The sequence below is a fragment of the Physella acuta genome, unplaced genomic scaffold, assembly GCF_028476545.2.
Source record: "Physella acuta isolate Inbredline_101_S28 unplaced genomic scaffold, ASM2847654v3 ptg000868l, whole genome shotgun sequence".
NCBI classification, from domain to species: Eukaryota; Metazoa; Mollusca; class Gastropoda; family Physidae; genus Physella; species Physella acuta.
The window spans coordinates 1-13,765 of record NW_026732385.1 but is presented as its reverse complement, the minus strand read 5'-3'; the positions used below and the strand labels follow the sequence as shown (position 1 = coordinate 13,765).

The window sequence follows — 13,765 nt, the reverse complement described above, 5'->3', positions numbered from 1 at the left end:
TTCTGTAAATCCATTTTATTCTTGTATAAATCTAGTGTTCTGCCACGACTTTGTACTCTTATTACAAGTTATATGCAGATTAAATGTATTGTTGGCATCAGTAGTTTCTCTAGTGTTTCCCCTAGACATTAAGTACGAGTCCTAGTAAAATTACTGTGTTGGCTTTCTTTTATTTAGGCTTGTCGCCATCTGTGTGTAATCAGTTAAACGAATCCGGGAGCGTTCGCCATCTATCTGGCTGATAGATTGGTGTCCGTTACACTGACAAGGTGAGACAATCTTCAAGGGAAAAAATCAAAGACCGTCAGCGTCACCGTCTACGTGCAACAAGATGTAACTTTCAAAAGACATCGCCGCGGTGGATGGTTACCTTGTGAGGTATGAGTCTGTGTGTGGGTGTATAAGTTTATGCTTTTGAGTGTATGAGTGTGTGTGACTGTGTGTACAAACGCTGTGAGGTTTGAGTGTGTGTGTGAGTGTGTGTGACAAAGTGTATAAGTTTATGTGTATGAATGTGTGTGAGTGTATGTGAGTGTGTGTGAGTGTGAGTACAAACGCTGTGAGGTTTGTGTGTGAGTGTGTGTGAAAAGTGTATAAGTTTATGTGTATGAGTGTGTGTGAGTGTACAAACGCTGTGAGATTTGAGTGTGTGTGAGTGTGTGTGTATGAGTGTATACTTTTATGTTTATGAGTGTATGAGTGTGTGTGAGTCGCTTTATTATAAAACATCAATACTAAATGCTAAAAATTGTAGTTGAAAACAAACGCTTGCAACCTTTTTTCAAATGAACCCCTAAAGTTTTGAACATTTTTTGTGAAAGAAATGTAAAGACACTCAAGCGAAGTATTAAAAAAATCAAAAACAAAATTCTAGCATGTTTTTACCATTTTGTGAACTTTTATTTTTGTTTGCAAAAACCTGAAAAACGTTCATAGACCATATAACTTTATATTACTTCTAAATAACTGTGAAAACTAAGGGATAATAATTATAATGCTTATCATGAAGGGGAAAGTTGTGATTTATCAGTTTATAATGTTTAGGACTGCGGTATTACCAAGAAATTTTATTTTATCAATAGAAGAAATTGGCTGAAGTAGACTACTATTTTATTTTTACTTACCAAGATTCTTAGAGTTTGGAAAGTCTGCAAATGTGTATGTTATTTATCTTAAAAATTATACCAATATACTACCACACAGTTTTATAGCTTTTCTATTTTCATGAAAAACATTAAGAAAATAAATATTTACTTTGAAATATTCAATGGAAAAGCTAGCACATATAGAACAATAACAAATACAACCCCTTATTGTTTAAACCTTAGAGGAAAAAAATCATAAAAATCGTTTTAATAACAAGCTTTTATGTAATAATGCACTAAAAAGTAGAAAATAAATTATACACTACTATTTAAATAACTATAAAGAAAAGCGTGGTTCACTTTAGTATCTATTGAATACCTTTACTAATATTTAGGAAGAGACCCACGCTTTTATTTGTAGTTATTTAAATAGTAGTGTATAATTTTTTTTTCTCCTTTTTAGTGCATTATTACATAAAAACGTTTTTTTTATTAAATCGTTTTTTTATTACATTTGTTTTAGTACCTTACATGTTTTTATTTGCAATATAGTTGCATCACTAAAAACCATTGCGCGCCTATTGAACGTGATGACGCGCTATTGAACGTGATGGCGCGTGTGGAGTAATTAGATAGAACTGCCTACTAATGTGGTCAAATTTTTAATTAATTCATAAAAATATAATCAGGCGACCGATTAAGTCAAATTGAATGTCATGATGCATTGTCTTCATGTCTTGACCCACATACCAATTACGAACCGATTCTGTCAGTTAGTAGTGCCTTCATTTTCGCTCGGGCATTTCAATCTAGACAGGCAGACTAACGACTGACGATTGACGAGGAAGTGAGTTACATAAAAGCTTGTAAAAATATTTAAAAAACGCACTTAAAGTGTCATTTTCCAAGTATTATTTCCGCTTTTTACATGTTTAACTTATAAAACGAAATCTAATTTCCTCTTAGAAAGCCTTCAAAAAACATATTTAAGCTAAACTAGTTCGTCCCTCGTGTTGAAATATTTTTTTTAAATTCATAAAAACATTTTAATAACAAGCTTTTGAGCTAAAAAAAAAGAAAGTAATGATTTTCATTTAATATAATAATGAACTTCTATTTAAATAACTAAAACAATAAAGTCAAATTTGATGTCAGATTCCATCGTCATCGGGTTTTGACCAAAGTGCCAAGATTCAGAGAAATCTGTCGGTTAGAAGTGATCGAAATGATGCCTAGTATGCGGTTGGGAGTAATACAGGCTTCAGTCTAGACTTTTGCCAACTAATACGAAGATCAGGTTTGATTTGGTTTTGTCTTATAAAAAATATATTGTTAAAGTTGACAGCGTTGGACACAAGATTGTTATTTAATAAAAAATTTAATGAACATATTTTGTCATTGATAATTTATTTAGGGGTGGGTGGGGGCTCCTCTCGAACATCTACCGCCCCCTCGAAAGAAATATAATCTACATAGAAAATATACACAAGAGAGATACTTGGCGGGTCTCAAAAAGGAGCAGAGAGAAAAAATATAGACCTTCATGAACACATGGCTTAGACAGATTTTGAAATTGAGGTTGCAGTACAAAGTGAGGACTATAGACGGAATATAGACAGGAACCTAGTACAGTACAATTAAGAAGAAGAAAGTGGCGATGGGTGGGACACACACTGCGAAAGGTCACTTATATGTGACACGATAACCCAGAGAAAGCAAAAGAGGAGGCTGCAATAGTAGTTGTCGCATTGTTATAAAAATTACGGTGAAATCACCTATGATAGCTTGGTAGACTATGTGGCTATTTGTCTATGGTCAACATTGGCAAATGTCATCAAAGGGATACACTGATCAATATTGTTTTAGTAGATTCAGATGAAAAAAACTGATGCAAAAAGTGCTATTGTAATGTTTGGGCATTCTATACAACTAGCCGTCGGTTAACCGTTACACGTGAATTATAGGCCTATATATGTTAATGTTATGCTTGTTTGAGAAAATATTTAATAAAAAAAACTTATTAGTTTAGTATAAAAACTCATTATTGGCATAGATTCTAGATAGAGCTAGAGTCTAGATCTAGAATCTAAGGCTGGCTTAAGTCTAGTTTTTCCGTAGATCTAATTCAGTGTTTCTTCCTGACTTTTTTTTCCGAAGGGGGAGCGGGGGCACTTACAATTTTCAAAGGGGGGGGGGGGGGAGGACTAAAATTTCCGGAAGGGGGAAGGGCGGACTCTGTTAAAAGTATATATTTTCTATAAAAATTTCATTTTATTCTGTTAGACTTTCTTTGGAGCCCCCCCCCCCCCCGAAACGATGCCTTGATGAAACTATTCTCTATATCTAGATCTAGATTTTAAATAGATAAAGTAAATTTTAAATTTTTTTAAATGGAAGATGACGCCACCAGTTTTGTGTTCTTTCATTAGTTTAAACATGTGCCATGTGACGTCATTGTTTATTGCGTTCTTGTCACGACAACCTACATTTTTAGTTAGAATTAATGTGTTTCCACATTCAAATATGCCTTTATTTTTATTTTTCTTCTTTAAATAACATTTAGTTTATACATTTATAACATCCACCATATTATTTTCAACAAAAGTCCGTATCTTTAAGTTCTTCATATAGCGCTGAACATACTGAAGACATTGCCAAAAAATATTGCGGACACAGAGAGAGAGAGAGAGAGAGAGAGAGAGAGAGAGAGAGAGAGACAGACAGAGACAGAGACAGAGAGACATAGAGAGAGAAGTGCTCACATGGGTTTTTATATATTAGGATACCTGGTCTGTAATGTAAATAAGACTAAAAATTTTGGGCAGTGAAAGACTAAAGGTAATATTTTCAACACCTTTCCCCCATTTTGTAACTCTACCACCCAAATCTATTAGTGACCCCACCTCCATTACACTGTCCCGCATCTTAGGCCTCATTCATTAATTAAAACTCTGTGTTATATTGATGTATGTGGTTATGTTAAAAATAAGATTAAACATGGACGCAATTTAAAGATAAAAAATTGCTGCTATTGAATTTATTTTGTTTCTACAAAACACACAAATACAAATATAATTCTTACTAATGAAATAAATACACGTCTTTTATATAAATTACAAACATGTACATTAAAAAAAAAGTAATAATAAATATTCTTATTTTAGAAATCAACAAAAATGATGAACAAAATCATAATTTCTATTGTCTGAAACAAAGAGATGAAGAAATACTGAGGTCATAAAACATGCGTTTAACAAGAATATCAGGATGTTTAAACATCACTGGATAAAACACAATGACAAAAAGAGAAAACCTTTATTTATTTATTGTTTTGGATATTTTATTAAGTCATCTTTTTTTTTTACTTTTAATATGTGTTAGAGAGAATAGTTTTAGGAGATTATGGGCATATTATGCAATTTTAAACATTTCATTTTAATATCTGAAAATTCATTCACCTAATTTTTAATCAATTCCAAAAACAGTAGGCCCTATAATAAGACATTTTATTTTCATTAACTTAATGATAAGTACTTTTTAGTTTTAGCAGCTTTCACAAGAAACCGCAATACTTATCTATACACACATCATTTTTCAAAACTACATGCAATAAAAAAATAATAGTTTTTGTCTTGAGGAATGAATTTGTTGTCAGTTTACTTTTTTGAACTGCACTTTTAACATGTGGATACATCTTAAATCTTGCAAAAGCTTAATTAATGTAGTCGGGTATTTCATCATAGACATCTCCATTTCTTGCTGGCTGGCTGACTTGATCTGGTTCACTGATAACTGGGGTCATGTTTTCTGTTTTACAACAGAAAAGATCATTTTAAGATTTTAAATTAAGATATTTTGTAGAATTATGAATTCTTTCAGTCACTACCATTTCAAAATTTTCTTGACATAATGTTTATCAAGTACACAAATCCTTTTGAGTCAACTTTAGTTAATATGAAATATGTCTTTGTATTAGGCGCATTTCAAATAAGACCATATATTTTATATGTTGTAAATTACCACTTCATTTACTATAAGAGATTTAATTTGATATGATTCCATTTCTTGAATAAGATATGGGCTATATCTAGCGCATAAAAGAGACAATCAATAAGATTTCAAAATTTCCAAATTTCAAACAGTTTTACAAACATACCATTAGACACACCATAAAGGTGATCATCTTGAAAAGTTCTGCTTGGTGTGTTGTAGCGAGGTTCTTGTCTCCTCATAGCTTCTAACTTCTTGTTTCTGAGGTGTCGATTTATACATATAGCAGCAACAATGATTATAATAATAATACATGGAAGTCCAATTCCTAAACCAATGGCTAGTGCTGTGTAGTTTACCTCTTCACCTGCTGATAAGGGTTAAATAAGACTTTAAAGGTTCGGGAAATTTCAATTGAATAGAAATAAAGAACAAGTTCTTTTAAATAAAAAAAACGGGAAATAAATTGAATAAAACCGTAATGGAACAAAACATTAGCATTGAAAGATAATGAAAATTTAGAAATTGATACTTATAGATAAGAGGGATATACTTAGGGTTAGGGACACGGTTTGGGATAAGGATAGGAAAAGGACTAAAGATAGGCCAATATGGTTAGGTAAATAGATAGGAAGCTAGATTAGTTGACGAGGAGGGTTAAAATGAAATGATCGGAGGATTAAATAATCAAGCGGTTGGATGTCCAAAACCCGGGCGTAAAGGTTGGAAATGCAAACAAAATTTTGACAAACTGCAAATAAATTCAGAATAAAATTATTTTGATTATATAAGACAGTCAAAAACAACAGGAATAGCTAGAGACCAGCAGGATAATTCACAGCCACAGACATCGAGATAAAAATGTTTTGATAAACATTATAGGGTCGATGAATTGAGAATTATTTTTGTGGAGCACAACTCATATTTGTTTGGTAACTAAATAACCTTAATCTTCCCATGCATGTATTTGCGGTTATAAGTGGTATATAATATCAACTAAAATATTGGTGGATATAAGTTGTATCAAATGATCGTGGTGGGGTATGCCACAAGTTTTGGAAGACATTAAGTCTTAAGTAGTAGTACAATGTGGCGCGCAAGTAGGCCTAATCCATCTCACTAACAAAACATTTTTATTTGATGTAAACTTTATATCAAATCTTCAATTCACGATGTTTCTTCGTTTTTATTTATTTTGCTGTGTACATGGGAGCTTTTATTAAATAGAAAAACTTACAAGTCCAAAATGCAACTGAAACATTTGTATTTAGATCAGGATAGTAACTGTTTGCAGGAAGCGTAGAAACGATCCACAAGGTGTATTGTTGTCCAGGACTTAGACCAGTGACATCTCCACCAGTAGAACTTGCTGTAATTGGGGCTAAAGAGCCAACTTGTATTTTATAATTGACATTGGCAGGGATTCCAGCGTTTATTGACCAGGTTATGTAGATGGAGCTGGTTGTTCTACTTTGTACAGATGGAGTTTGTACTTGGAGCTGTGTAACTGGTGTGAATATAAAGTAATGTCAACCGAACACTCTTTTAATGTTTACATTTATCTCTTCTAAAACCATGAAAGCTATAACCAAGCATTGAATAAAAAATATCTTACTTGGAGTACATCCGCTGGTTTGTGTATAATATAAACCATCTCGACAAAGACACTTTTTGCCACTATTTTTGTAGTCTATACATGAAAACAGTTCTTCACAATCAAAGTCTGTACTACATTCTTGGCTATGCACTTTCACTGAAATGTTTATGAAACACATTTGCCAAACGTTCAAAAAAAATTAGAGACGTTTTACACCTTTAGCCGGCAGTCTCAATTACTCTTTCTTCCTAATAAACACATTAGGTCTGCATGGATTTTTCATTGTTTAAAATTAATTTATGAATAGGGCAAGTTTTAGGGTTATGGCTTCCCCTACGTTAATAATACGTTTTTTGAGTGAGTGGCGTATTTACCATGAGGGTGAGGGTGGAAATTGATGGTGTAATTGCAAGAAGGTAATGGACGAGTAGGGGGTGTAAGTTACAGGATGCATTTTTTAGAATCATAGTGTCTGAGTTAGGGAAAGAAATACTGAAACTTTTCTTAATGTGCTCTTAAGGAGTTATTTCTTCGCACAAATTATCTAAACTAAATAATTTTTAAATCTTTTAATTGTAACTTCCATAAATAACAATATATGTGATGCTACATTTAATCTTTAAATATTTAAGATACAAATAAATAAATGCCTAATTATGTTATACCCTTTTGATTTTACTAGTGTATAGAATCTCGTAGAATGCCATTTTAAACGAAGAAACGTAGAAATATAACAAACTATAAAATTGCAAACAAAGTCCTGCTTGAGATATCTTAGTTATACGGCCTTTATTTGTTTTTATCAAATCGTATGTACTTTATATTGAAAAAAAAAAATTCATAAAAAACGTTTTAATAACAAGCTTTTATGTAATGATGCACTAAAAAGTAGAAAATAAATTATAGACTACTATTTAAATTACTATAAAGAAAAGCGTGGGTCACTTTAGTATCTATTGGATTCCTTTACTAATGTTATGGAAGACACCCACGCTTTTCTTTATAGTAATTTAAATAGTAGTCTATAATTTATTTTCTACTTTTTAGTGCATCATTACATAAAAGCTTGTTATTAAAACGTTTTTTATGAATTTTTTTTCAGTACTTTACATGTTTTATCTACAATAGAGTTACATGACTAAAAACCATTGCGCGCCTAATGAATATCACGTTCAGTAGGCGCGCAATGGTTTTTGAACGCAGCCATTACGTGGTCGTGATGGCGCAGCTATTGATGACGCGTGTGGTGTGGTTGGCTAGACATGCCTACTAATTAGGTCCAAATTTTAATTAATTCATAAAAAATCAATTAGGCTTCCAATTAAGTCAAATTTAGTTTCAGATTGCATTGTCTTCATGTCTTGACCCACGTGCCAACTGTGAATCGTATCGGTCAAGTAGAACTGTCCGAATTTTCACTCCTGCGTTTCCGTCTAGACTGACGACAGACAGAGGAAGTGAGTTAAATAAAAGCTTGTAAAAAAATTCATAAAAAACGTTTTAATAACAAGCTTTTATGTAATGATGCACTAAAAAGTAGAAAATAAATTATAGACTACTATTTAAATAACTATAAAGAAAAGCGTGGGTCACTTTAGTATCTATTGGATACCTTTACTAATGTTAAGGAAGACACCCACGCTTTTCTTTATAGTTATTTAAATAGTAGTCTATAATTTATTTTCTACTTTTTAGTGCATCATTACATAAAAGCTTGTTATTAAAACGTTTTTTATGAATTTTTTTTTCAGTACTTTACATGTTTTATCTACAATAGAGTTACATGACTAAAAACCATTGCGCGCCTACTGAATATCACGTTCAGTAGGCGCGCAATGGTTTTTGAACGCAGCCATTACGTGGTCGTGATGGCGCAGCTATTGATGACGCGTGTGGTGTGGTTGGCTAGACATGCCTACTAATTCGGTCCAAATTTTAATTAATTCATAAAAAATCAATTAGGCATCCAATTAAGTCAAATTTAGTTTCAGATTGCATTGTCTTCATGTCTTGACCCACGTGCCAACTGTGAATCGTATCGGTCAAGTAGAACTGTCCGAATTTTCACTCCTGCGTTTCTATCTAGACTGACGACAGACAGAATGACGAGGAAGTGAGTTAAATAAAAGCTTGTAAAAAATTCATAAAAAACGTTTTAATAACAAGCTTTTATGTAATGATGCACTAAAAAGTAGAAAATAAATTATAGACTACTATTTAAATAACTATAAAGAAAAGCGTGGGTCACTTTAGTATCTATTGGATACCTTTACTAATGTTAAGGAAGACACCCACGCTTTTCTTTATAGTTATTTAAATAGTAGTCTATAATTTATTTTCTACTTTTTAGTGCATCATTACATAAAAGCTTGTTATTAAAACGTTTTTTATGAATTTTTTTTTCAGTACTTTACATGTTTTATCTACAATAGAGTTACATGACTAAAAACCATTGCGCGCCTACTGAATATCACGTTCAGTAGGCGCGCAATGGTTTTTGAACGCAGCCATTACGTGGTCGTGATGGCGCAGCTATTGATGACGCGTGTGGTGTGGTTGGCTAGACATGCCTACTAATTCGGTCCAAATTTTAATAAATTCATAAAAAATCAATTAGGCATCCAATTAAGTCAAATTTAGTTTCAGATTGCATTGTCTTCATGTCTTGACCCACGTGCCAACTGTGAATCGTGTCGGTCAAGTAGAACTGTCCGAATTTTCACTCCTGCGTTTCCGTCTAGACTGACGACAGACTGTCGACTGACGACTTACGACAGAGGAAGTGAGTTAAATAAAAAGTAGAAAATAAATTATAGACTACTATTTAAATAACTATAAAGAAAAGCGTGGGTCACTTTAGTATCTATTGGATACCTTTACTAATGTTAAGGAAGACACCCACGCTTTTCTTTATAGTTATTTAAATAGTAGTCTATAATTTATTTTCTACTTTTTAGTGCGTCATTACATAAAAGCTTGTTATTAAAACGTTTTTTATGAATTTTTTTTCAGTACTTTACATGTTTTATTTTACAATAGAGTTAAATGACTAAAAACCTTTGCGCGCCTACTGATCATCACGTTCAGTAGGCGCGCAATGGTTTTTGAACGCAGCCATTACGTGATGGCACAGCTATTGAATGAAGGTGATGACGCGTGTGGTGTGGTTGGCTAGACATGCCTACTAATTCGGTCCAAATTTTAATTAATCCATAAAAAATTAATTAGGCATCCAATTAAGTCAAATTTAGTTTCAGATTGCATTGTCTTCATGTCTTGACCCACGTGCCAACTGTGAATCGTGTCGGTCAAGTAGAAGTTTCCGAATTTTCACTCCTGCGTTTCCGTCTAGACTGACGACAGACCGACGACAGAGGAAGTGAGTTAAATAAAAGCTTGTAAAAAAGTAGAAAATAAATTATAGACTACTATTTAAATAACTATAAAGAAAAGCGTGGGTCACTTTAGTATCTATTGGATACCTTTACTAATGTTAAGGAAGACACCCACGCTTTTCTTTATAGTTATTTAAATAGTAGTCTATAATTTATTTTCTACTTTTTAGTGCATCATTACATAAAAGCTTGTTTTTAAAACGTTTTTTATGAATTTTTTTTCAGTACTTTACATGTTTTATCTACAATAGAGTTACATGACTAAAAACCATTGCGCGCCTACTGAACATCACGTTCAGTAGGCGCGCAATGGTTTTTGAACGCAGCCATTACGTGGTCGTGATGGCGCAGCTATTGATGACGCGTGTGGTGTGGTTGGCTAGACATGCCTACTAATTCGGTCCAAATTTTAATTAATTCATAAAAAATCAATTAGGCATCCAATTAAGTCAAATTTAGTTTCAGATTGCATTGTCTTTATGTCTTGACCCACGTGCCAACTGTGAATCGTGTCGGTCAAGTAGAACTGTCCGAATTTTCACTCCTGCGTTTCCGTCTAGACAGACTGTCGACAGACTGACGACAGAGGAAGTGAGTTAAATAAAAGCTTGTAAAAACAACTTACCAGTCCAATACGTTAAAGTAACATTTGTATTTCGCTCACGATAGTAGCTGTCTGCAGGAAGTGTAGAAATGATCCACAAATTGTATTGTTGTCCAGGACTTAGACCAGTTGCATTCCCTCCAGTAGAAGTTGCTGTTACTGGGGCTAAAGAGCCAGCTTGTATTTTATAATTGACATTTGTTGAGCTACCAGAGTTCACTGACCAGGTTATGTAAACAGAGCTGGTTGTTCTACTTTGTACAGATGGGTTTTTAACTTGTAGCTGCGTAACTGGTGTGAATAGAATATTATTTTACCATTTCGATGCAATTTGTAATCGCTGCAACAATTTAGACTTGTGACTAACAAAGTATTGTATTTACCAGTTTCATGTACCCATTTTAAAGTGAAAAGCCTAATGTTTTTTTTATTAACAATAGCTTAAACAACATTGTTTTATTTTTATATGTATTAGTCACGGTTGCTTCACACCTACGATGCTACTGGTATTTTTTAACGACCCATAATTGATACTCTCAGAGTCCAATTAAAATAAAAATTTTGCGCCTCTATAGTATACTGGGTAGATAAGATATATAACATGTACCAATACAGTCGCTAAATAGAATGCTTCATGCATTAAAAATAAAGAACAACTCGTAAATTGCATCTTTACAGTTCGGTGATGGTAAAAATTGTCCATTTTTATTACATGCACATAATCATCCTCTTCACGTTAGAACATTAAAATATCCGTATATCAATTCCATTGGAATTATTTGCTGTTTATTTTTTACTAAAGATACGTATTTGAAAAAACGTCTTACCTGAATAGCAACTATTTGGTGACGTGAAATAATTGCTTTCAGCACATAAGCAACGTTTGATATTATTTGTGTCATTTCTGCACTCCAATGGTGCTGAACATTCTTCATTTCCAATACATTGTACACCATGGAATTTCACTAAAACAAATAACAGAGCTGTAAATAATTTTTCATTTTGATTCTTCAAAACACTTTGAACCTTTGTTTAAACCAATTAATAATTGTCTATCAGTTGTGAATTATATGAACTGTGTAGTGCGTGCAATTTCATATATTATGTATTCTTAGCATACACATATGTTTAATGCAATAAAGATATATAAAAAAACGGAGCGGCATCCTTACGTTTTGATAAAAACGTCTCAATTAACACATATATCAATTTTGGAAAAAATATTTACCACTTCTAAATTTGAATATATTTACTCGTTTTTTTAATAGTTTAGAGTTGTTAAGCTGAACTGAAATTTTAAAATGAAATATATACATACAACAGAAAAATCAACGAAAGCAATCAAAGATTTAAAAAAAAAGAATCTGAGAATAAATGTGTGATGTAAAACACCTCACAGAGAGCTAAAAGCCTAAGTATAATTATTAACACACTTTATATCAAAATTCAAATGATAAATTCCCCTATTCTGGAGTCAGAGATAATGTAAGTTTTCGTGTGCTTGATGTTGACAGAAGTCACCTTGATCCATGAATTATCCTGCAGTTGTTATGAAAAATAAAGGCGGTTTCTAAAAGCTAGGAACAAAACAAGGTGTAGCTTATAAATGAGTTCTAAAATCCGCAGAAAAATATGCCCACAATGGCATCCATAGACGCAATTGTCTCCATCAATTACTGGTCGGCAGTGAAAGTTACTTACTTACTTAATCCTGATCACTCCCTATGGAGTCTAGGGCAGCAACTTTAATCTCCGCCATTCCACTCTGTCTTGGGCGAGCCACTTTAGTTCATGCCAGCTCTTGCCACTAGTCTGCACTTCTTCTTCCATCTCTCTCCTCCATGTTCCCACTGGTCTTCCTCTCTTTCGCTTTCCATGCGGAGTCCACTTCAGCGCCATGTTTGGGAGTCTTCTTTTGTTCATGCGTAGACCATGGCCCAGCCATCTCCATCTCCTCATTCGAACTTTGAAATAATGTCGTTTAAACCTGTCCTTCTTCGTATTTCCTTGTTCTCACTTTATTCTGAGGATGCGTTGGAGGGATCTTCTTTCAAAGCCTCTGAGTCGGCTCTCTACTTTCTTGTTAAGTTTCCATGACTCTGCAGCATAGAGGAATACAAAACGTACATTAGACTTGTAGATTCTTATTTTAGTTCTCTGCTGCAGTGAGGATGATTTCCAGATCTTAGCAAGTCTATTGAAAGCTTGTGCTGCCATTGCTATTCTGGTGGCTATTTCTTTCTCCACGCTGCCATTCGCTGATATATAGCTGCCGAGGCACTTAAAGTCTCGACCTCTTCTAGCTCTGCTCCATTCGCAAAAGTCTTGAGAGCACTTTTGGTTTTTATTTGCATTAGCTTGGTTTTTCCGGAGTTTATCTTTAGCCCAACGCTTTTAGCAATTTACTCTATTTTTTATGGTTTTTGCTTGGATGTCTTTTTGGGCATGTGGGAGTAAAGCCAAGTCATCAGCAAAGTCACAGTCCTCCAGGTGGTTGGTAAGTTCTCAAACAATTCCTCTTGCCTTATCCTCAGTTGCTCTTCTCATAAGCCAGTCTATTACCACCAAAAAGATGACAGGTGAGATGACGCAGCCCTGTCTGACTCCTGTTTTACCTTGAACCATTCACTTTGCTGATTTTCATGTCGCACACAACATTGTGTCATAGTACATGTCCTTAAGTATGTTTATGAATTTTCCTGGAAAGCCATATAGCTCTAGTATTTTCCATAGTGATGGGTAGTGAATGCTATCGAATGCTTTCTGGAAATCTATGTAGTTGATGTAGAGAGACGAATTCCACTCCAGGGACTGTTCCACTATAGTGCGCAAGACAAATATTTGGTCGTTACATGACCTGTTGGCTCTGAAGCCAGCTTGTTCTTCACGAAGTATTCTATCAATTCCTTTCCTCCTTCTTTGTAGTAAGACTCTGCAGAAGATTTTTCCTGGTACTGATAAAAGGTTAATGCCTCTCCAGTTCTCACAAACATTAAGGTTGCTCTTTTTGGGTAATTTGATTATGATTCCCCGTTTCCAAGAGTCTGTGACTTTTTCTTCATTCCATACTTTATTGAACATCCCTGATAGAGTT

At 33.7% G+C, this 13,765-nt stretch overlaps 2 protein-coding genes across 2 annotated transcripts; both read right to left on the bottom strand.

The window, feature by feature from the left end:
- Window positions 1-4,355: 4,355 nt before the first annotated feature.
- LOC131952350 (uncharacterized) lies at window positions 4,356-7,379 on the bottom strand. Its single transcript, XM_059314966.1, has 5 exons — window positions 7,352-7,379; window positions 6,691-6,828; window positions 6,313-6,582; window positions 5,242-5,445; window positions 4,356-4,892 (listed from the first exon to the last, which is right to left on the bottom strand). The coding sequence occupies exons 1-5, from the start codon at window positions 7,377-7,379 to the stop codon at window positions 4,798-4,800; spliced, it is 735 nt and encodes a 244-aa protein (XP_059170949.1). The 3' UTR covers window positions 4,356-4,797.
- Window positions 7,380-13,311: 5,932 nt separating this feature from the next.
- On the bottom strand, window positions 13,312-13,752 carry LOC131952349 (uncharacterized). Its single transcript, XM_059314965.1, has one exon. It carries the CDS (start codon window positions 13,750-13,752, stop codon window positions 13,312-13,314), a length of 441 nt encoding a protein of 146 aa, XP_059170948.1.
- Between the last annotated feature and the right edge of the window lie 13 nt (window positions 13,753-13,765).